The 23,483-nt window shown below is 41.8% G+C and overlaps 1 protein-coding gene across 2 annotated transcripts in view; it reads left to right on the top strand.

The window, feature by feature from the left end:
• The window catches only part of FAT3 (FAT atypical cadherin 3), a 535,794-nt gene that overhangs the window by 450,572 nt on the left and 61,739 nt on the right, over positions 1 to 23,483 (top strand). For both annotated transcript variants that reach the window (XM_005869663.2, XM_005869662.2), the window contains exons 10-12: positions 2,034 to 2,230; positions 3,249 to 3,402; positions 6,079 to 6,312. In XM_005869663.2, coding sequence (XP_005869725.1) covers positions 2,034 to 2,230; positions 3,249 to 3,402; positions 6,079 to 6,312 — 585 coding nt within the window. The remainder of the gene's footprint in view (positions 1 to 2,033; positions 2,231 to 3,248; positions 3,403 to 6,078; positions 6,313 to 23,483) is intronic.

Below are 23,483 nucleotides of genomic sequence, written 5' to 3'. Positions count from 1 at the left end.
TGGACAAGTGTCCCCTGAGGGGTGGGGGAGGAGGCACAGTCACTCCCAGCAAAAACCCACTGCCCTAGAGGAGGGTGCACCCCCTCCTTTTCTGCACTGTCTGCCTAGTATAGTCCATTCATCCTGTGTTAGCCCCACACCGCTGAGACCCCAGACTGATCCCACCCCTCACCTTATAATCCAGGGCGCAGTCTGGCTCTCAAAATGCCACCCTTCCCACTCCATCCCCTCGACAGGACCAGCAGCTCTGCCCTGGGCTTTTTTAAAGATTCATTGTAAGAAGACAAGTTCACTCCAGTGAAGTAGCAGCAGGATGCAATATGTTCCTTATTTATTTGTTTACTGTCAGTCTTCCCCACTAGAATGTGAGTTCCAGCAGGAGAAATTTGGGTCAGTTTTGTCCACTGCTGTAGCGCCACTGCCTGGAGCCGAGTCTGGCCCAGAGCAGGTGATAAATACTTGCTAAATGGCTAAACCAGGGAAACAGTGATGATTTAACTGAATTCCAGGCTCCTTGCCAGCTGTCTCGTTCAGTCTTCCTCCTTGTTTGAGGCGACATTATTTTCCTCTTTGGGATTGGAAGGTCAAGTATTTTCTTCCCTCCTGTTCCCATCTTCTGCAAGCCACTGTGGTCCCCATGCAACTCAGTGATGCTGGAAGTAGTATTGCTGGGACCACTGTCAGTGTTTCATCGTCATCAAAAGCTGTTCCATTTCACCTCTTCTCCTTCTCTCCTGCTTTCCCCAGCTTTGCTCTGATAAATTTGATCTAATTGTAGTGCTTATCTTTGAACTGCACCTTCAATGACCCCTCATTAGGGCCCTTTAATACTAATGGGTCTTCCTCTGTCATACCAACTTCTCTCCCCCAAAACCCAGTCCTTATAGGGAGAGTGCAGCTGTATGATAAATCTTTCATGAAAAGATTCCTTAATAGCAGAAACCCAAACACTAATTCAAAAGAATATATGCACCCCCATGTCCACTGCAGTGTTATTTACAATAGCAAGATTTGGAAGCAGACAAGTGCCCATCAGGAGATGAGTGGATAAAAAAGATGTGGTACATTCACACCGTGGAATACTACCCAGCTGTAAAAAAAAAAAAAAGAAGAAGAAGAAGAAGAAGAAGAAGAAGAAGAAGAAGAAGAAAATGAAAGGAAGGAAGGAAATCTTTTGTGACAGCATAGATGGACCTGGAGAGTATTGTGCTAAGTAAAATAAGCCAGTCAGAGAAAGACAAGTACCATATAATTTCACTTATATGTGGAATCTAATGAACAAAATTAACAAACAAAGTAGAAACAGACTCATAGATACGGAGAACAGACTGACAGCTGTCAGAGGAGAGGAGATGGAGGTTGGGGAGCTGTGTGGAAAAGGTGAAGGGCTTAAGAAAAAATTAAACTCATAGACACAGATAATAGTATGGTGATTACTAGAGGGAAAGGGGGGTTGGGGAGGTAGGAGAGGGTGTAGGGGGATAAATGGTGATGGAAGAAGACTTGCTTGGGGTGGTGAACACACAATACAATATAGATGATGTATTATAGAATTGTGCACCTGAAACCTATATAATTTTATTAACCAAAGTCACCCCCATAAATTAAAAAAGATCCTTCAATAGAACTGACTGCCTTTCCTTGATTATCAACAGCTAATGAAATTGTCTTGGTAACAAGAGCTACGGTGTATTACATCCTCTCTTGAGACAAAGTGGAAAGACGGTTGTATCATCCTGAGAAGGATTGATTTCACAGTTTGAATTTGATTGTCCTTAAGGGGAACTAAACAAGAGCTCACCTCCGGCTTCTCTAAGTGCATTTTATTCTCTTGAAAGTTACTGTTTTACTTTCCACACAAGCCAAGCATATAAATATCAGGCTTTCTTGCACAAGAATCAAAAGGAAGTGAGAATCGATTGTTGTTCAGTATCGTAAATGATACAGTTTGCGGGGCACCTGGATGACCCCACGCTGGCCTCTCGCTGTTACTGCACAGCTTCAAACCCTCTTCTTTTTTTTTTTTACTGCAGGAGGGAATCCCCGAGGAAGGTTTGCCCTGGGGCTGGTGCAGAGTGAGTGGAAGGTCTATGTGAAGAGACCTCTAGACAGGGAAGAACAAGATGCTTACTTCCTCAATATCACGGCCACCGATGGGCTCTTTGTCACACAGGCCATGGTGGAAGTGACTGTCAGCGATGTGAATGACAATAGCCCAGTGTGTGATCAGGTAAGTTTTGTGGCTATCGCAGATAGATTGCTCCTTTTCTAAAACTAAATCAAGACCCATTTCCCTTCTCTGTTTAAGGCCAAGCTAATTTCTGCTCTGACCTGCTTAGTTAGTGAGCTCCAATTGGATATAAGAGGCTAGGAGTTGGAGTCTTAGATGAAATATTATAAACATGGAAAGAGTAGAGGAGTAGCATGAATCAGGTACATAATTTTGCCCACAAAAACAAAAACAAAATAATGAGTCCTAAAATTAAATAATTTTAGAGGAATCATGAAGGACCTTAAAGGACTATTCTAAATCATTGATCTCATAAAAGAGAAATGGATCCCTCAAAAGCATAAATTACTTTTTTTTGTAAGTTTACACAGCTGGTTCATGGCCATGTTAGCAATGAACCCAGATCCTCAAGGTCGTCATGAGGTAGCTTTTCTATCACATAACAAACAGGACAGTCAGTGCAAGGTGCCAATACTAGGTTTTGTTTTCTTCTTACTGAAATTAAATCCCTATTCATTTACCTTTCTTCTTTTAATCACCATCTGGACCCAGAGCCACAACATTGGTGTTCTGTAGCTTAGAAAAATGCAAATAGACTTAATCTCTCATACTAATGCCAAATGCTAGTAGTGGCTTTTTAAAGAGTTGAAGGGTCCCAGGGATTCACTGGTGCTTAACAGAAAGAGGACCGTGGTCAATATGAGTCCTGCGTCATGGTTGCACAGGGTCAGGGATTTTTATCTGTTTTACTCAACACTGTACTCCTAGAATCTAAGTAGTACCGAGCACATAGTAGTGCTCAATCAGTATTTGTTGAATGAGTGAGCATGGGAGAGGCAGGGCAAGAGACATACCATGTTTCATCCTATATTGTAAAATGGTTGGTTCTATGATATAAGAAAAAAATAGCTGAAGCTAAATTATGTAAATGCATCTAAATTATTTGAATGCATGCTAACTGTGGCAGTTGCCCCAGAAATACTAATGATGTAATTACTTTTCTTTTATCTTTGACTAGGTTGCATATACAGCATTATTTCCCGAAGACATTCCCTCAAATAAAATCATCCTGAAGGTCAGTGCCCAGGATGCCGATATTGGATCCAATGGAGATATACGATACTCACTCTATGGATCTGGACACAATGAATTTTTTCTAGATCCAGAAAGTGGTAAGGTGACATTTATTCTTTGGATAAATGCCATTGTTAATCCAGGAGAGAAGTTAAGCTCTCCTATGGTCTCATCAATAGTGCCTAACTAATACACAAGAGCCTTCATATGATGCCTGGCTATCTTGGGCTCTAAGAAATACTAATTGTACATGCTCTGGTTGGTGTGGCTCAGTGTATTGGGCATCATCCTGTGCATCAGGAGGTTGCAGTTTTGATTCCTGGTCAAGGGCACATGCTTGGGTTTCAGGCTCGATCCCTGGTAGGGGGCATGCAAGAGGCAGCCTAGCAATGGTGTGCTCTCACATAGATGTTTCTCTGTTTCTCTGTCTCTCCCTCTCCCTTACTTTCTGAAAATCATTAAACTATTCTTTAAAAAAAAAACAACCTAATTGTGCATGGTATCTGAAGATGGGTGCTCTGGAGCACACAAACTTTATTTGGCTTATAAACTAGCTCTGATTTACTTACATTTATTAGCATCAAGTAATCAGACAGGTCTACTTGCTTCTCCTGTTTCTCATAGTCATTGAGTTAAAGCATCTGCCCTATAAAGAGTTTAAACAGAATGACATCAGCAACACAAGTTGCCATGCAAACCAGACAGCAATGCAGAGTAAGGAGAGTTTTCCCTGTTGAAATCCCTTTTGGGTCCCTTCCCGATGCTTATTAGCACACTTGTCTGGTTTTCATTAAACATTCCTGCCTCCAAAGTTATGAGCCCTCAGATTTGCTTACACAGTCAGGTAAAATGTATAAAGTGAAAGGTTATGTACGCCACAGCCGATGCCGGCACTGAAGGCCAGGGCTAATGGAAAAGACATTTTCTATGGAGGTAAATTATTTCAGTGTTGTGCACTGGATGGTTCATCTACTGGAAATTTGTAAATGAAGTATAAAGATGGAACAACTTGCATGTTCCCAGTGTTGTCTTGGTCCTATTGAACCACAAAATATTGAGACTCCAAGAGGCAGCGGTTACTCCTTGCTCACTCCCACAGCACCTTTATTCTACTTGGAAGAACTGAGCTACTTAGGAATATACTACTTGTCCATATGTGCCTGGTGTTTATGTATTCAATAGTTAACACTCATTGGGTAGCTAGTCGACATAAAAGGACTTATGGCATATTTGTGGTAGACTCCAAGATGAACAAAACAAACCATGTCAAATGAGGAAGACAGACCAGTAAGCTAATAATAATAATGATAATAATAGAATGAAATGAGTGACCCAGGGGAGATATTAGAGGAGGTATATCTGGGCTCAGAGGAAGAAGTAGGTAATATTCTGAGAGGAAAGAAGAAACTGTTTTAAAGAGCTGACATTTGAACGCAGCCAGGATCCTAGTAAGTCAGACAGGACCCTGCAGGGGGCAGCAGGAGCAGAGGGCGAGGCCCATCCAGGGAACGCCACGGACAGCACTGTCACTGGTGAGAGGGGCTGTAGAATGGTTTGTGATCAAAGTGCTTGCTGGGAAAAATAACTTTCAGCCACATCACGAGGGTCTTGAATGGCCCAACCAAAAAACTGGCTGTTTGGGAGTAGGAGAGGGAAGTGATCTAACCTATGTTTGAGAACTGGCTGGAGCAAGGAAGCCACGGGAGGAACTGCTTTATGAGTCGGGCTGGCATGGTCCACACAACTCTTGCTCATTTTATTTAAGTATAAGAATACTTCATGAGTCATTCTTTACACCAAATAGTATTTATTTAGGTCTTGGTGTTTAAGTATTAAATTTTAAACAACCACCACAAAATCTCCAGGGGGGCTGACACCCAGCACCAGTACAGCTGTTCCAGTGGTTAAAATATATAACCTACCTCCATGTTGATTGCTAATAGCTGCTTCTCTGAGCTCCTCAAATATTTCTTCACCGGAACCCTCCCCACCAACCACAAACCCCTGCACAGTCCAGCTATCAGGGTTCACCTGGCACAGTAGGGCTCCTTCAAGTCCTCCTTGTGCTGTAACCAGCCTCTGTTGGGATTGTTTGTTTTCCTCTAATACAGCAGTTCTCAACCTGTGGGTCGAGACCCCTTTGGCGGTCGAACGACCCTTTCACAGGGATCGCCTAAGACCATCCTGCATATCAGATATTTACATTACGATTCATAACAGTAGCAACATTACAGTTATGAAGTAGCAATTAAAATAATTTTATGGTTGGGTCACAACATGAGGAACTGTATTTAAAGGGCCAGAAGGTTGAGAACCACTGCTCTAAAAGATGGGGCAAAAAGATGGTGGGTAACAGGAAGCAGAGAGACTGCCTGCCCCTTCTGGGTCTACAGGTTATTGACATGGTTGACTATCAGAGAACTCAGACCCTGGCCCATTCTCTGGAGACAGCAGAAACCCAGAGACATAGCTGGGGAAGTCAAAGGAGCTATGCAGCTTCTCCATGTGGCCAAAAGGAGGAACCCCCAATGCCAGAGGTTTCACAGTGGCATTAATTAATTTGAAGGTCCTGCCGTTGGTTTGTTGTTGCATCCAAAATCACAGGATTTTTTCCCTGATGCTTTAAACCATATTTGTTCTATTTTTCAAAATTATGAGCCACTTGAGCCCAATATCATTGGTCTTTCCTACGTTGGGATTCTTTACAGAATTGATCCTCTGCTTTTCAAAGAACTTAGACAATTTTTGAAAAGGCGGGCTATTTCTTTTCACAGGCCAGTTAAAAACTTCGTCACCGCTGGACCGGGAGAGGGTCCCTGCGTACAACCTGATCGCCAGGGCCACTGATGGGGGTGGCAGGTTCTGCCAATCTGACATCCACTTGATCCTGGAAGACGTGAACGATAACCCCCCTGTGTTCTCTTCTGACCACTACCACGCCTGTGTCTATGAGAACACGGCCACCAAGGCTTTGTTGACCAGAGTTCAAGCCGTGGATCCCGACGTTGGTAAGTCAGTTGCACCAGTGGGATGTCTCCCTGTCCAGGAATTCAACACATTTTCAGGTGCTGTCTTTCCAATCATCTCATCAGCCCACTCTGGTTCCTTACCAAGAACGTGTACACTGAACCACATTTCAGCTCTTCCGATACCGTGAGTTCCTTTACTTACAACAAAGAATTTTGAATTTGTTTTTTTTTTCTTTTAATCTTTAGAATAAAAATAACAGCTTCCTTACTTGCTCGTTCCTCCTGAACGTAGTTAAAATGCTGTATTGTGTGGCAGGGAGAATTCATGTCCATTTCAGTAAAAAATTGCATCACATGCTTCAGCTGAAACATGACAATCTCAATTTATGCTAGTGCCCCATAGTGCAAAGACCAATTACGAAATGTGCTGCCTGTCCGGTGCGGACGGTTTTAAACTGCCATTTTCCAGAGCATTTTGGTCACATATAAACTGACATTTCTAGGCAGGCTGAAGGTGGATAAAATAAGAAGAAATGAGAATGAAAGTTGCTAATAAAGTTTGTGTTCAAAACCACTTTACATAATGAGATGGTGAGTTAGACAAGACTGGAGTTAATTGCCAGGTAGTCCTTCTGAGAATGCATAGGTTACTGAGGTGACTGCATGATGGAATATAAATACTAAAGGGCATATAGACAGCCTCTTGGTTAGCATTTTAATAGCTGTAAATCAGAGGACGATGGAATGATGGGGTGTGTCTGCTATGCTAAACAGGCCTTTATGTAATTCAGTGTCTTATTGCTTAATTCTGAATTGAAAGAAAAATTACTGGACTAATGGAAAAGTAAATACAGAATAATTAGTTGAAAACAAATGTAAAGTCCAGGGTCTTTGCATATGTCCCCTTAGAGAAATTAGTGGCTACACTTTAAATTAATGCTCTTACCTCATCAGCATAATTTTCTAGGCTGGGAACCAATCCTTTAAAATCCGCATATTATAAAGCTTGATAAAAAAGATAAATAGGAAAAGACTCTTATTGACTTATAATTATGCAATACCTACAAATGCTCTTTTTTAAAGGAAGATTAGAAAGCATTCTCTGTACTCTCCTTAGCATACTTTTGGGGGGGAAAGAGGACAGAAATCATGCAAATGAATCTTTTCATTATTTCAATTTGACTTTGACAATGTGTAATTGCGCCATAGGTGAAATTTTAAGGTTTAATGCATTTTAATTAAAATGAAATTGAATTAAAATTCCAATTGTAGGAAACTGGAATTTTTCTATTCATTTTCTTCATGAAGGAATCGGGGGTGCTGAGCTCTATCTACTAGAAACTGAGACAGAAGGAGTCTGGTTAGTGCACGTGATGTTTCAGAGGGAAGGGTGGGGCGATGTCACTGACTCACCAGGTGGTGTAGTGAAGAATACGTGATTGGCCCCGCCCCTTTTTACTTCTGCTGAGTTGGCTGTCCTTGTTGGGAATCGGAGAAGAAAGGATGGCTAGACTCTGGGCCTTAAGCAGGGTAGAGATGATAAAGCCTTTAAAGGACCAAAACCAGAATAATGACCTTATCAACACTCTGTCTGTTCATTTGCACTAAATGTCAAATAGACACAGAAGTTGTGAGTGCTGATGACACCTATATATAAATGGCATTCACCGGGCCATGGTATCAGCCTCAGGAAAACTCTAGCTTAGGATACCAGATCGTGGCTCACTTTTTAGTTTTTGTAGAACTTATTAAGCTTTTAAAAATAAAAGAACTAAGCTATCTGGAGAACAATTTAACTCTTCCAAAAAACACAAACTGAGCACCTGCTCTGTCCCGGACACCATGCTGAGGAAGCCCGTGTGAATGTCTGGGTCAGAAGCCAGTAGCGGTAGCGTGATTCTGAGCTGTAATCAAACCGACAGCCTCCAGAATTTCACTGGTGGCTTATGCCATTTTCAGCAGTGGCCAGAGAAGAACTTGTACTTCGTTGGGAACAATCCATTTCTCCATTTTTCATAAGGAACCACAGAGGAGGCTACCAGGTTGTGAAGTGGGCAATTCATCTCAGGGTCAAACTGAACCTCTGGCCTGAAGCTAATTTTGCACAAGAATCATTAGGCTGAATCCAGCCCTCGCATATATTTAGTATGGCTTGTATACAGTGTTCAAAAAGTTTGAATTAGTTATTAATAAAAGTCAGGACATTTTTACATGAAAACTTTAGTTTCTGGCATTTTATAAAAACAGCAACAGCCCTCAGAAGCCTCAGCAATTCCAGGTGCACAGCCCCACAGCGGGAGGAGCCAAATCAAAGCTGCCTCCTTCACATCCTGCAGTTCTCAGCCTCCCTACGCCCACCCACTTCACCTGCTTGTGTTATTGCTGATCTCAGGGGCCTAGTCTCTAAAGTGGCAAGGAAATATCTGGTTTTTAAAAAACTTTTCATTTTGCAATAATTATAGGTTCATAGGAAATTGCAAAAAAAAAAAATGTACTGCACTTTCCCCCAATGATAACATCCTGCATAACTGCAGTAAATAATCAGGTATGTGTGTGTGTGTGTGTGGTGAGCATGTGTGTTTCTATGTAACTTTGTCACCTGTGCAGCTTTGTGTAACCAGCACCACATTCATCCACCGCAGGGCTCTAGCTTAGGATACCAGATTGTGGCTCATTTTTTTTTTTTTAGTTTTTGTAGAACTTATTAAGCTTTTAAAAATAAAAGAACTAAGCTATCTGGAGAAGAACAAATTAACCCCTTCATAGCCACACCCACCTCCTCCCTGCATTTCCTTTCTAGACTCTAGCCCAGTGGTTCTCAACCTTCCTAATGCCGTGACCCTTTCATACAGTTCCTCATGTTGTGGTGACCCCCAACCATAAAATTACTTTCGTTGCTACTTCGTAACTGTAATTTTGCTACTGTTATGAATCGTAATGTAAATATCTGATATGCAGGATGTATTTTCATTGTTACAAATTGAACATAATTAAAGCATAGTGATTAATCACAAAAACAATATGTAATTATCTATGTGTTTTCCGATGGTCTTAGGTGACCCCTGTGAAAGGGTTGTTCAACCCCCAAAGGGGTCGCGACTCACAGGTTGAGAACCGCTGCTCTAGCCCCTGGCAATCGCTAGTCTCCATATCCATGATTTTGTTATTTCAAAAATTGTATTTAAATGGAATCATAGAGTTTGCAACCTTTTGAGATTGCCTTTTTTTTTTCCATTCAGCATCATGCTTGAGTCCATCCAGGCTGTTCAATTGGTTTTGATTCTCATGAAGAACATTGGCTGCACTTGTATAAATGACAGGGCTGTTTTGTTCATGAAACTTCTTTTGTTAAGCATATTCCTTTCCCTGAAAGTAACTGCCTAGGTCAGGAATAAAATAAAACCAGAGGCAGACAAGATCATTTCAATACTCATTTTAGGAGTTCTACGAAATAGCATGGCAATTGTCTAGATTTTAGCATTAAATTCTTAGTTTTCCCGTAAAATGGAAATATCTTCAATGCCATGAACTGATGGCATGATACAACCTAGCAATTATAAAACTCAATCTTTTCAGTAAAGATAAGGAGACATTTGCTCTTTGGGTTAATATCTTACAATTTAGTCTACCAGGTTCCAATTTTTGAGAGTTTTTTACTCTATCAAATCCTATATAATAAAAGCCTAATATGCTAAGTGCCCAGTCGTCCGATGACCAGTCAACTGTTCAACCAATCAAAGCATATTATGCTAATGATATGCTAAGGCTCCTCAAATGCTCACTATGACATGCACTGACCACCAGGGGGAAGACAGTTGACTGGTCAACCAGTCGCTATGATGTGCACTGACCAGGTGGAGGAAGATGCTCTGACTGGTAGGTAAGCTTGCTGCTGGAGTCCAGCTGATTAGGACTGAGCGAGATGGGCCAGACACACCCTGGAGCCCTCCCACGGTCCCTCCCTGGCCCAATCGTGCACCAGTGGGGTCCCTCACCCTGGCCTGCACCCTCTCACAATCCGGGACGCCTTGAGGGATGTCGGATAGCTGGTTTCAGCCTGATCCTGCAGGCCACTCCCCTCGGGAGGGCGCCAGACACAAGGCTCACGGCTGGTGAGCACTGCTTTGGCAACATGAGCCTCTCCCGATAGGGACTGATTGGGCACAAGCCCACAGCAGGCACAATGGGGCCAGGATGAGCAGGAGCAGCAGGTAGGAGCTGCAGGTGGCATTGGACTGTGGATTTCGGCCCAATCCCCACAGGCCACCCAGAGGGACCCCACCCATGCATGAATTTGAATTTGTGCACCAAGCCTCTAGTGGAATATAAAGCGATAAAGTTCAGAGCTAAAATCTATGACCATTTTTGGTAAAATGACATGAAAATAAAATGTAAACTTGCACTGGAATATATGCTATAGACCATGTTTTATTGAGAGTCCAATTTCCAGATATTTGAAATGCAATAAGACATGGTTCTCCTCTTATGGATGAGAGACATAAAGCAAAGAAATGTTCCAATGAGCAACTGACTCCTTTCCCGTAAAATGTTTCCTTCAAGGCACAGAACTACTTTCAGGGGCTTCAGAGGAACTTGGAGGCTCATAACACACATTACAGCTATTTTCCATTCAATTTAACAGATATTTAATGAGTAACTAGGTAGTAGGTGCTACAGAAGGAGCTGCAAGATTTGCACAGATGAGGAACAAGAAGTGACAGGCCTCGGGTCATACGCAGTAGAGAAGGGCATGAGTCAGGAACACACATACATTACTAAAAGGCAGAGCTCCCAGGATTTCAATAGGAAGGCATTCAGGAAGATAAAGTCGTAAAGCTGGGAATGGTGGACCCAATTAAATGGAGAGTATTATGTTGTGCAGGATGAAAGAGGTAAATGAAGTGAGAAAAAAGTCTGGGGACTGAGGATGGTGGTTCATGAAAGGAATCATGTACTTAAAACAAAGTTGAAAAGAAATCGCTCTGGCCCATGTGGCTCAGTTGGTTGGGCATCATCCTGTGCATTGAAAGGTTGCTGGTTCAATTTTCAGTCAGGGCACATGCCCAGGTTGTAGGCTCGATCCCCATTGGGGATGCATGCAGGAGGCAGCCAATTGATGTTTCATTATCACATTAATGTTTCTCTCCCTCTCCCTTCTTCTCTTTCTAAAAATCAATTAAAAATATTTAATGAAAGAAAAGACATCGTCAGCTCTAGGTTTTGGAAATGTGAATCTGATAGAAGCCTCTAAAATGTGGGTAAGGAAAGCTTGTAGGAGGGGGTTAAGGAAGACCACAAGGGCCAAAATTAGAGTGGTAGCTTTGGAATTTAAAAGGAAGAAGCAGAATGTTCTCTGTGTCTATGACTCATGGGGATGTAAAGTACAGCATAGGGAAAGTATAGGGAATATAGTCAATAATAGTCTAATAACTATGTATCATGTCAGATAGGTATGAAATTTATAAGGATAATCACTTAGTAAGGTATATAATGTTTAATCATTGGGGCATACATCTGAAACTAATATAATATTGGATGTCAACTGTTATTGAAAATAAAAATGAATTTTTTTTAAAGTGCAATGAGATATTTTAGATGTGAACTCTCTAAGTTTTGGGAAGATAAGCTAGGCAAGATGTCAAGCATGGGCACAGCTGAAGGTGCTGTATGAACAGAAACAGAATAGGTGGCCTGAAGTAGGACATGGTATAGAGAGAAAGAGAAAAAATTGGAGGTAATAGAGAATTAAGAATACAGTCCTTCAGAAAAAATGTTAGGATAAGTTTGCAACTTATGACAAAGTGCCTCCAAGGGGTTTACAGTCATAGCACAAATGAACATTCAAGGAAGAAGGTAATAAATGTTATAATAGAGTTGCATTGGCAAAAGTAGGAATTTTCTAAGGATTAATCAGCACATATAAACTGTTAGTACAGGTTCCTTTGGGAACATTGATATGTGAGCAATGAATTTTCAACTGGGGCAACTTAGGAAGGGTCTACAAAGTGTTATTAGCATATAAGTTGGGTATTAAAGGATGGGGCTTGAATTTGGATGGGCAAGAACAAGGGAAAAATCCAGTAGTGAGAGAGAGAGAGAAAGAGGGTGGGGGAGAGAGAGAGAATGAGGACTGTATCAGCCAAGTTGGCTTGGCTACACTGGGGTAATTTTTCTTAAAGTCTCAGTGGCTTAGCACAGCAAAAGTTCAGTTCTTTCCCATGTGAAGTACAGGTGACATGGAGATCTGATCTCTATCTTGTCAGCACCACATTCTTGACCTTTGGTTCCCAAGGTCACCATTGCAGGAGAAGAGAGGGAAGAAGGAGACACACCAGCTCTTAGCAGCTTTAGCTGGGGGAGAAGCCCACGTCACCTTATCACTGTCCATTGCCCAGAACTAGTCTAAGTGAGATAAGAAAGGTAGGGGCGGCCATGGGATATCTGGTGAGCACTGTTTTCAGCCAGGAAGCAGGAAGGGACAACTGCCTCAGCAGGTCCCAAAAACACAGGGGAGAGTGACATTGCGACTAGGTTGGCCTCAGCAACACAGAGAGAACACTTGACCTTAGAAATGAAAAAGAGAGAAGCAGAAAGGAGAACCTGATACTCAGAAGATGAAAAGGGGAGAGGGTGAGGAATAAGGAGGGAGTGGTGCCGGTGGTCTTGATCCAGTATCTAGAAGGGTTCAGCAATCTGGAGAAGGTGCTGTGCATAAATTAAATAAGAGTCCTGAGACGAAACATAATTTTGAAAGGCATTATAGGGAGTCAGAGAAGACTTAGCTCAGTGGTTCTCAACCTTCCTAATGCCGCGACCCTTTAATACAGTTCCTCATGTTGTGGTGACCCCCAACCATAAAATTATTTTCGTTGCTACTTCATAACTGTAATTTTGCTACTGTTATGAATCGTAATGTAAATATCTGATATGCAGGATGTATTTTCATTGTTACAAATTGAACATAATTTAAGCATAGTGATTAATCACAAAAACAATATGTAATTATATATGTGTTTTCCGATGATCTCAGGCGACCCCTGTGAAAGGGTCGGTCGACCCCTAAAAGGGTCGCGACCCACAGGTTGGCGACCCACAGGTTGGCGACCCACAGGCTGAGAAATGCTGACTTAGCTAAAGCAACTAAGTTCTCCTTGTCTCGGGGCCTCTTGCTTTTTATTAACACAATTTGTCCTAAGGCAAGGTGGAGACATACACATCAAAGGGTATGTTTGGTACAGAATACATTGTCAGATTGGAAGCCCCAGAGCCAGTCCACCCGATATACAGCTTCAGACTACACCTAACCACCACCCAACTATCTCCATGAGCAACACACTCAAGGGGCAGACTCATCAGGGTACCAGAAGCCCTTGAAACAAGTCCTGATTCATGGGGTCTCCCTCTGAACAGCAAATCCTCCACAGTGGTCTCAGCCAGTCCTTGAAGTTGATCCACCCAGGGATAAATCTCTCCCATTGATTGCCAATAGCAATCAAGAAGAGGGCACATAGTCCACAAGGGGGGCACACCTAGAGAGCCCAGCTTGGGTGAATGGGGTGGCTGTGCCACTGGGCCCTGTAGGGCACCTACTACGTAAGGCCACTCTACCAAGACTGGGAGACATAGAAGCTCCACCCTAATACATAGAAACAAACACACAGAGTCGGTCAAAATCAGGAGATGAGGAAACATGGCCCACGTGAAAGAACAGAACAAAATTCCAGAAAAAGAACTAAACAGCCCTAGCCAGTTTGGCTCAGTGAATAGAGCGTCAGCCTGCAGACTGAAGGGTCCCAGGTTCGATTCCAGTACAGGGCACATTCCTGAGTTGCAGGTTTGATCCCCAGTAGGGGACATGCAGGAGGCAGCTAATCAATGATTCTCTCTCATCATTGATGTTTCTATCTCTCCCTCTCCCTCTCTGAAACCAATAAAAATATATTTTAAAAAAGAGAACTAAACAAAATGGAGACAAACAATCTACTAGATGTAGAATTCAAAACACTGATTATAAGGATGCTCAACAGACTCAGGGAAAGAGTAGATAAACTTTTTGAGAACTTCAACAAAGAGATAAAAACATAAAAATGGAAATAGTAAGCAAAAAAGAATCAGGGAGAAATGAAGAACACAGTAACAGAAATGAAAAATGCATTACAGGGAATTAACAGTAGAGTAAGTAAAGCATAGGGTCAAATCAGCAATTTGGAAGATAAAGAAGCATACAATTCCAAATCAGAATAGCAAAAAGGAAAAACAGTCCAAAAAATGTGGGTAGCGTAAGGAGCCTCTGGGACAACTTCAAGCATACCATCACTCACATTATAGGGGTGCTGGAAGGAGAAGAAAGAGAGCAATGAATTGAAAACCTATTTGAAAAAAAAAATATTGATGGAAAACTTCCCTGGTGAAAGAAATAGACATACAAGTCTAGGAACCATAGAGAGTTCCAAACAAGATGACCTAACACTTTGTGGGTTTGGGGGAATTAGTGAAAAGGTGAGGGGATTAAGAAGTACAAATTGGTAGTTTCAGAATAGTCACAGGGATGTGAAGTACAGCATAGGGAGTATAGTCAATAATATTATAATAAATATGTATGGTGCCAGACGGGTACTCAATTTATCAGGGTGATCACTTCAAAAGTTATATACATGTCTAATCACTGTGCTGTGTACCTGAATCTAATACAATATTGTTCATCAACTGTAATGAAAACTAAAAAATTATTTTAAAAATACTTCTTTTTCTTTTTTTAAAATTTTATTTTTCAATTACAGTTGACAGTCAATATCATTATGCATTAGTTTCAGGTGTACAGCATAGTGGTTGGACAATTATATAATTTACAGTGATTCCCCAGATAATTCAAGTACCCATCTGGCACCATACGTAGTTATTACAATACTATTACCTGTATTCTCTATGCTGAACTTCACATCCGTGTGACTGTTTTGTAACTGCCAATTTGTACTTCTTAATCCCCTCACCTTTTTCACCCAGTCCCCCACACCCTCTCACCTCTGGCAACAGTCAGTTTGTTCTTTTTCTGAAGGGGAAACTGAGGCCCAGGGACAAAGAGATTTACCCACGATGACTTCATCAGTGGCAGGACTGGGCTGAAAGCAGGCTATCCACACACTCAGTCCAGTGCTCTCTCCTATATGCTAGTCATTTTACCAGAAAATGTTTCACAAAGGACTCAATTCTGAATTCAGCCCATTTGCTCCTAAATATCATATATTCTGTATCTTTCCTAACACCTTGGAAAATGTTACCTCTAAGCTGCATAGGTCAGTGATTTTTTTCTTCCCAAAGCTCTGTTATTCTCTGAAGTATTAAATCCTTGAAGACAGTTGAGGAACTATTAAAATGTCCACAAAAAATTAAATCATCCCCCTAAAGACTGAGAGATGTGGGCCACTCTCTCAAACATATTGAGGTCAAAGCCCTTTGTCTGTTGTAGATATCAAAAAATATATATCATCATACATTTGAAGGGTTTTTCCAGAGAGCCCCAAACACTTACCACATGTAATCTTACTGTGGCAAGAATAGATCTTGATATTCCCACCTGCAGATTGAAAAACAGAGGTTCAAAAAGTTTAAGTGGTTCTTCGAAGGCATGTCAAATGGAGAGTGGTCCTAAGTAAAGGGCTCTGGGGTCCTCTAAGCCCTCCTGGAATGCTTTACCTCCCACCAGCATCAGGAAAGCTTCTGCAGTGCATGCAGCTAGAAGGCAGGGCCATGACACCCCATCACCTCTGTGTCACATTGCCTGTCATTTTGGGAAGCTACCTCATACAATGGCTTTGGGATGAGACCTGGTTACGTATCCCAGTTCCATACCTTACTATCTGTCTGACCTTAAATAAGTTCCCCAACCCTTCTGAAGTCTACTCCTCTTCTCTGGGAAAATGGAGATATTCATTTTTCTTGTTTTGTTTTCCCACCAGACCATGAGCTCCTGGGAAGCTGGGACACCAGCCAGATAACCTGTGTCACCAGCACTGGCACCAGCCGCCCAGTACATGTCTGTTGAACTGTCAAGCTGTTGGGGAAACTGAGTTAGACAGTCCACCTAAATCCCCTAAGTTCCTGTCTAGTGCATATGTTCCAGGGGCTTTCGCACACACATAGCCTGGGGTCCTTAGAGGCTGAGGGTTCCCCTCTCCAGTTCCACTGGAGATAATGTGAAAGTCTTCTGTCACTCACAGCTTAATTTGGGAATACGAAGTGACACCCTCCCCCTGCAGAAGAAAACAAGATCCCTTCAGTTGATCAGGGCCCTATGAACCACCTTATCCCAAATTCTAGAACCCAGCAGCAAATAAAATAATGCACCCAAACCAGGCAAATTGATTATCAGCCCTGGCTATGCACCAGCAGCCCCTTGGAAGATTTTAAAGTAAACCAGCGGTTCTCAACCTGTGGGTCACGACCCCTTTGGCAGTCGAACGACCCTTTCACAGGGGTCACCTAAGACCATTCTGCGTATCAGATATTTACATTACAATTCATAACAGTAGCAACATTACAGTTATGAAGTAGCAACGAAAATAATTTTATGGTTGGGTCACAACATGAGGAACTGTATTTAAAGGGCCAGGAGGTTGAGAACCACTAAAGTAAAGTCAAAAATAAACCAACAGGCAAGGGATCCATCTCCAAAATATGATTAAGAAATTCTAGCCCTAACCGGTTTGGCTCAGTGGATAGAGCGTCGGCCTGCGGACTCAAGGGTCCCAGGTTCGATTCCGGTCAAAGGCATGTACCTTGGTTGTGGGCACATCCCCAGTGGGGAGTGTGCAGGAGGCAGCTGATCGATGTTTCTAACTCTCTATCCCTCTCCCTTTCTCTCTGTAAAAAAAAAAATCAATAAAAATATATTTTTTTAAAAAAAGAAATTCTAGGGTAGGGCTCTACATATATATATTTTTTTCTACTTGACTGTAATGCCTTGTCTGGTTTAGGAATCTTTGCATTTGATACATATACATTATTATTACTCTTAAAAATCCAGTGTCTTCCAAGCAGGGGGTAAAAAAACCCCAAAACACTAGTTGTCAAATGAAATAACTAATTCCTTTCAGAAAAGGACATCTTCGTGAAACATTTTAGCAGTCAATCTTGGGCAGGAATTCTGATTTCTAACAGTTGGTCCATTCCCATGAGCTCACCCATTCACACTGGCCTCATCCATAGATGCCCCTGGTCGGTACTGCCTCTGAGCTGCTCAACTGGATCAATCCTGATCCAACATGTAGCAATGCAAACAATGGATTTAAGGGAGTGCTAGGGTGTCTTGGAGGGATTTCCACCTCCTCCTGGGCATTTTGTACAGAATCCAAGGATCTCCCACCTTGGCTCCCTGCCTTTGCAGGGTGTGACGAGGTTCAGTGGAGTGTGCTTATCAGCTTTGCTGCAGGATATACGCTCTCACTTCGCCCTGTGAAGCCTCCTTGACAAGCACAATTATATTGTCCATCATCCGCTGGGAGCTCTTTGAATAACTTCCCACATATTAAAAACCGGTTCCCACCCACATACCCTCTCCAACTTGCTCCTTCCCATCTTCCTTCTCTCTCTGCAAATGTATCCATTGTTTTATGCCCAGGTTTTAGATTACTCTAGCTATAATTGTTTGTAACAGCACTGATAATTTGCTGGTGGCTCTGAAAATAGACAGCTTCAGCTCCTGCCATTGCAAACTTCTAATTTAGCAATACTGGCTGAACCCTTTACCCTTCTGTGAGTACACCTTGCAGTTACATCATTCTCACCCTCACATGTGTTCCTGTCACCTGAAATGCTCATTCTGTTTGTCTCTTTTCCACTTCAGTACTCCTGACAGCTCCTATCTTTCTTTCATGATTCAATTCAGTTCTTCTCTTCTCTGGGAAAATTCCCTTGGCCACCCCTCTCCAAAAATCAACTATATACATGTTTGTCTCCTGAGAATTGAGAGCCATTTGAGGATCGAAGAGTGACCCATCCTTCTTTGCATCCCCAATATCTGCCGTGCGACAAAGTCCTGTGAATCTTTATTGAATGGATGAATGAATGAATCAACACAATGATCATACTAAGTTAAAATCACGCAGGAAACATTTTGAATATTATTGTTAGGTAGCAGTGCAGCATAGAAGTTCTGTGCATCAATAGAGATGGAGTTTTGAGCACTTAGTTGATGAATTAATTTACTTACACTTAACTATCCCGGGCCTACCAAAGTTGAAAGAATTTATACCCAGATGAACTATCTTTGTGAAATCACAGGAGGTGGTCTCACTCAGCAATGAGGCCAGCTTTGTGGGTATATAGAGCGCCTTGCTTAGAAGGGCCCCTTATTTGGTTCATTGCTCTGCTGTGGCTGTGTTGAACTCTTTAACATTTTTCAAACTTTTTCTGTTGCATGGGACCTCAAAGCATGTCACCGATCCTACCCAGCAGAGCTGGTGCCAGCCCATCTGGCAAATCGCCAGGAGGTTTATGGTATAGTCAGGATCTCCCCCTGGCTCTGTGACTGGTGCTGCCTTCTGTCTTTTTTTTTTTCTTTTGACCATTTAAAGACTCAAGGGACTGCGGAGCCCAGAGTTGGTATTTTGCCCATGGGAAAGTGCCAGGGTTAGTCATCACCCAGTGGAAAACTTTTAAAAGGCACTTAAAACAGAAATGGAGAGTCTATTTAAAAGTCATTTCTAACTTGAGAAGTAATTGCAATTCCATGGACCTCCTCATGGCAACTTTCCGTTTTATTTCATAGCATCTGCAGGCATATTTTAAAGATAGAAACGAGCAGTCACTTTGAGTTCTTCCACTGTAATAGGATTTTACTTGCCTCCCACAGACAATGAAAGGAGAATTTTAGGCTAGCCTGAAAATTCTATGGCTTAATTTTAGTGTTAAAAAACTGTCCAAAAAGTGTATCCCTTGAGATAACTTTATAATAAGACTTTTAACAAAAATGATTTTCTAAGTAAAGCTAGTGTCTTTCTGAGCACAAACTAAAATGAGGAATGTAACTACCCAGAAAAAGGACTCTTACACAATATGTAACTATCTTTTTCTACAACCATTCCAGTTGGTATGTGTGGTGAGTATTAAATTAGCCTAGAAATACCTTGAAATTTAGACTTCTCTCCAAAAGTGATACTAAAGAGTTATTTTCCCTGTATGTGATTTTTGTACTAGTTACTTTACTTATTACAAACATGATCTGTGTCCACGGTATAAAACCTGGAAGGACAAGCAAAAAGGAAAAACAAGTCAGTTCTAAAGCACTGTTGCCATTTTGATAAGAAGGTACTTCTGCCTTTTTTTACTTTACAAAAAGTGGCTCTAAACTAGATATTATTTTGTAACCTGCCTTTTTCACTGGCTTGCAACATACAGGGGTGGACAAAAGTAGGTTTATACTTGTTTGTAATAAGTAATATAATACTTACTCAATAATAACACAAGAGTAAACTTCCACCTACTCACAACTGTCAACCTCCTTTTGCCTTCCCTTCATTTCAGTGTCCTTATAGGTCCTTTTACACTTTCATATGATGAGGTATGTATAGTGTTCCTGTGATATGTATGTATTAGATTTTATTGAACCAGTCCTCATTCTTGGAAAATTGGGTAGTTTCCAGTTTTTTTTCATAAATTCAGAGATCTATTTAGCAATAGCTTATGATATAGCTGTGAAGGTTTTTATGTACATTTTTAATACGAAATATTCCTGGTTTCTCTGTGTTGCATCCTTTTGAGTTTCTTCAGTTCTGTAACCATGCATTTGCAGTGGTCGTGCATGCACAGCATGTGTATCACCTCTATTCATTGCATTGGCATGCTGGTACACCCGCTTTGGTCCCCTGGTTGTTTCTTCTGCAGTTCAGCGTGCTTTGCTTTCTTACTGTGTGCAAGGCTCTGAGCTCAGTACAGGGTACAAAGACAATAAGACACAGTCCCTCTGCCCAAAAGGTACCTTAATCGAGTAGGAGAGTAGACATAAATATAACTAATGATCATGCAAAAATAATGTAAAGGGACCAAAGAAAAGGAAGTAACTGGGGAATTAAGGAAACTGTGCCAGAGGAGACCCTGCTAATATGTAGGGTTTTGACAAAGGAAGGAGAGGAAGCGAACCTTCTGAGCAGAAGGAAGAGCACGGGCCAAGGCCTCAGGAGTGAATGTGGGTGATGTCTTCAGGAGCCCACGGAGTACACGGTACATGACAAAAGTGGAGCAGAAAGTGACCCTGAAAGAGTGGGCTGAGACCAGGCTCAGAGGCCTGAAAGCCATTCTCAGAAGTTTTTACTTGTGACTGTAAGAAGTGGGAAGTCAGGAACCGTCTTGAGCAGCTGAGCAAGACTGGATCCAGTTTTAGGACTTCACTCTGGTTAAGATTGGCCAGGAGAGGGTAGAGTCTGAAGTAGCTTGTAGTCAGGAGTCTTGCAGCAGTCTCGGTGAGAGGGGACGGGAGCCTTACCTGGCTGTGGAACCTGCCTCAAGACAGGAGGTAGATTCAGAATCAGACGGGAGCGGGGAGCTGGGAAGACATGCAGGAAGCTATTAATTTAAGTAATCCCTTGTCACATTGCTGAGCTACTAGAGCTAGGGATGATGTCTTTGGCCTCCACTTCCCCTCAACGCAGTGCCTCATCCTTATTAAATGGAAGGGTCATAGACAGTGTCTCCTGGGAGGAAGATAGAACGCTTGCACTTCTCAAAAGTAACTACTGTCTTTTAAGGAAAAGGCCGTAGCAAAGGAATGCAATGACATATTCAAGAACCAAAGCTTTGTTTATCATTTTTCTTCTAAAGATAATCCTTATAGTTTAAATAAGAGCATGCCTTAATCACCATGCCTGGGTCATAAAAGCTATGAAATCTAAATAGACTTGTGAGATTCTAAGCGCTTATGAATAGGCATTAATGAAGGCAGGAGAAAACGTTGGTTCAAAAACAAGTTATTAGGTTGCCTGGGGCATGGAATCAGGGGACTGGTTGCAATGGGACATGAAGAACTTTCAGGATTAAAATGTTCTATATCTCAACGAGGGATGTGGGTTCATGGGGGTAGGCATGTCAGAATTCATGAGCTGCACACTTAAAACATGTTCATGTTATTGTATGTAAATTATGACTCCTCAATGCAGTTCACATAAAAATGATTAGAACCAAAATTTAAGGTGTTACTGGAGTCAGCTTATTGCTATTGTTTCAAATTATTTCTTTCCCAGATATATAGAGGTTGTCGTCAAAAAAGAATACACACTTTGTCTGTAGATTCTATTACATATTGAGAATGAAATGTATTTTAATAAACCCTACCTTTATCATTAGTCCAAGTGTGCATACACCCTGTATTCCATATATATTTGAACCCTTTTCTAAAGTCCAATTTATAGCAATTTTGTATGACCCACATTTTGTGTGTGCTGCACACAGGCCAGATCCTGGGCAGTCACAGGAGAGTATGGCAATGAGTGCCACAGACAGGGCCCTGCCCTGACAGAGTCAAAGCAGCTACCAACGTAAGACCTCAACCTCAACGTAAGCTCTTGTTGGGTTTCTTAATTCGGGGAGCTTGATCTTTGGAGGAGGGGAGAAAACATTTTTTAAAGATCAAGTTGAAAAAAATCTCAGTGCACTTGCTGTGTTGCCCACTCCTGCCATTTGGTTTTGGTGCTGACTTTCACACCTTTAAAATCTCAAAGGTAAAGCGGAGTTATTCTGACACTGGATTAGATCCTTGGGGATGATCCTCGCCGCGGGTGTTATTTCTCACTGGGGTGTAAGAGCCTTGCTGTGAGCTGTATGTGTGAACTCTGAACATTTAACTGAATGGTTTGAATCTGCTGTGTTGAGGTTTCTTTCTGTTCATAAAATCCAATAGTTCATCATGATCAAGGGGTCTGTGGACTTTTTCTCTGCCAATAGGGCCCACTTTTGCCCAGGTCTAGCAACTTAATGGGCGGCTGGGGAAGAAGGGTAGTCCTTTGGAAATATAAAACAGTGTCATTAGTTAAACTTGGAAATGAATCAGAGTGCTGGAAGATCCTCTTAGACCACAGCTGACCTCGGTTCTGTCATTTTAAAAATGAAAAGAACTGAGACCCAGTGAAGTGAAGCGACTCGTCCAGGTTTACTTGCGTAGTTTCTGCAGATCATGGGCTAGCTAGCAGCAAGGTCTCCTGTCTTCCAGGACTGGACCAATTGACAGTCCCATGTCCAAAACACCCATCTTCCCATTTGGCCAAGTTGAGAGGAACTTCACCTCCATTTAGAAATCTTTCAAGGGAAGGAATGTACATGCCCTTGGCAATCCACCCCAGGATTTCACAGCCTTCCCTACTGGGAATTTTTATGTGCTATTTTTGTCCTTACAACCTCACTCTACAGAACACCACTACCTATTACTTCCTTTGAGCAAATAGGGATTTTAATCATTCTTCTTTTGCTTGATGTTAATCCTCTGAAGGCCTGCTCCATTTGCCACAGCTAACGTGCAGAAACTTCACTTGCAATGAAAGTCATACTTCTCTTGGTAGCCTGGCATTTCAGCATTTTAAGAAGCTAAGTAGCTCTGTCCTCATTAAATTAGGCTCAAATTGGAGAACAGAATTACATACTTAAAAACACAGACACAAAATGATGGATTAATGATATACCTCACGGTAACACATCGTGACATGTGGTAAGAGCATTGGGCCAATTAGCGAGCGAGTCTTCTGCTCGGGTTCATCTTTTCTGCTGGGTATGTAGCAAAGGGATGGTGATTTGAAGGATGGCATTTATCAAACGCCCTTGAATAGGAAGTTTCTGCTTTAGTGACATGACCTGCATTCATTTAACAATGACAGTACCCCATTGCCTGGAAACACAGCCCAGAAAGTGCTACACCAAAAGTACAGCCTCCGAATTGGCATTTCCACGTCTGACTTTATTTCTAGAAACCATTAAAAGCCATCACAATTGTGTCTCGATTGGAGTTAATATGTTTCAAAAATAATATATACTGCTCTTTTCTTGTAAGCCACAAAATCATAAGTGATGCCATTTAGCAGGTTCATTGGTTTGGGATCCCCCCACTCCTCCCACCTTTTGTGGTCTTGCTTCCATATCGGTCTGATTGGTAACAGAAAGGAGAGGTAACCAATAAATCTTCCAGTTCCTCTTGGTGTGGATGCCCAAGATACTGTCAAAAGCAAAATGTG

Source organism: Myotis brandtii, unplaced genomic scaffold (assembly GCF_000412655.1).
Source record: "Myotis brandtii unplaced genomic scaffold, ASM41265v1 scaffold302, whole genome shotgun sequence".
Lineage (NCBI taxonomy): Eukaryota > Metazoa > Chordata > Mammalia > Chiroptera > Vespertilionidae > Myotis > Myotis brandtii.
The sequence above is the reverse complement of the archived record's forward strand: the minus strand, read 5'-3'. Positions and strand labels throughout refer to the sequence as shown.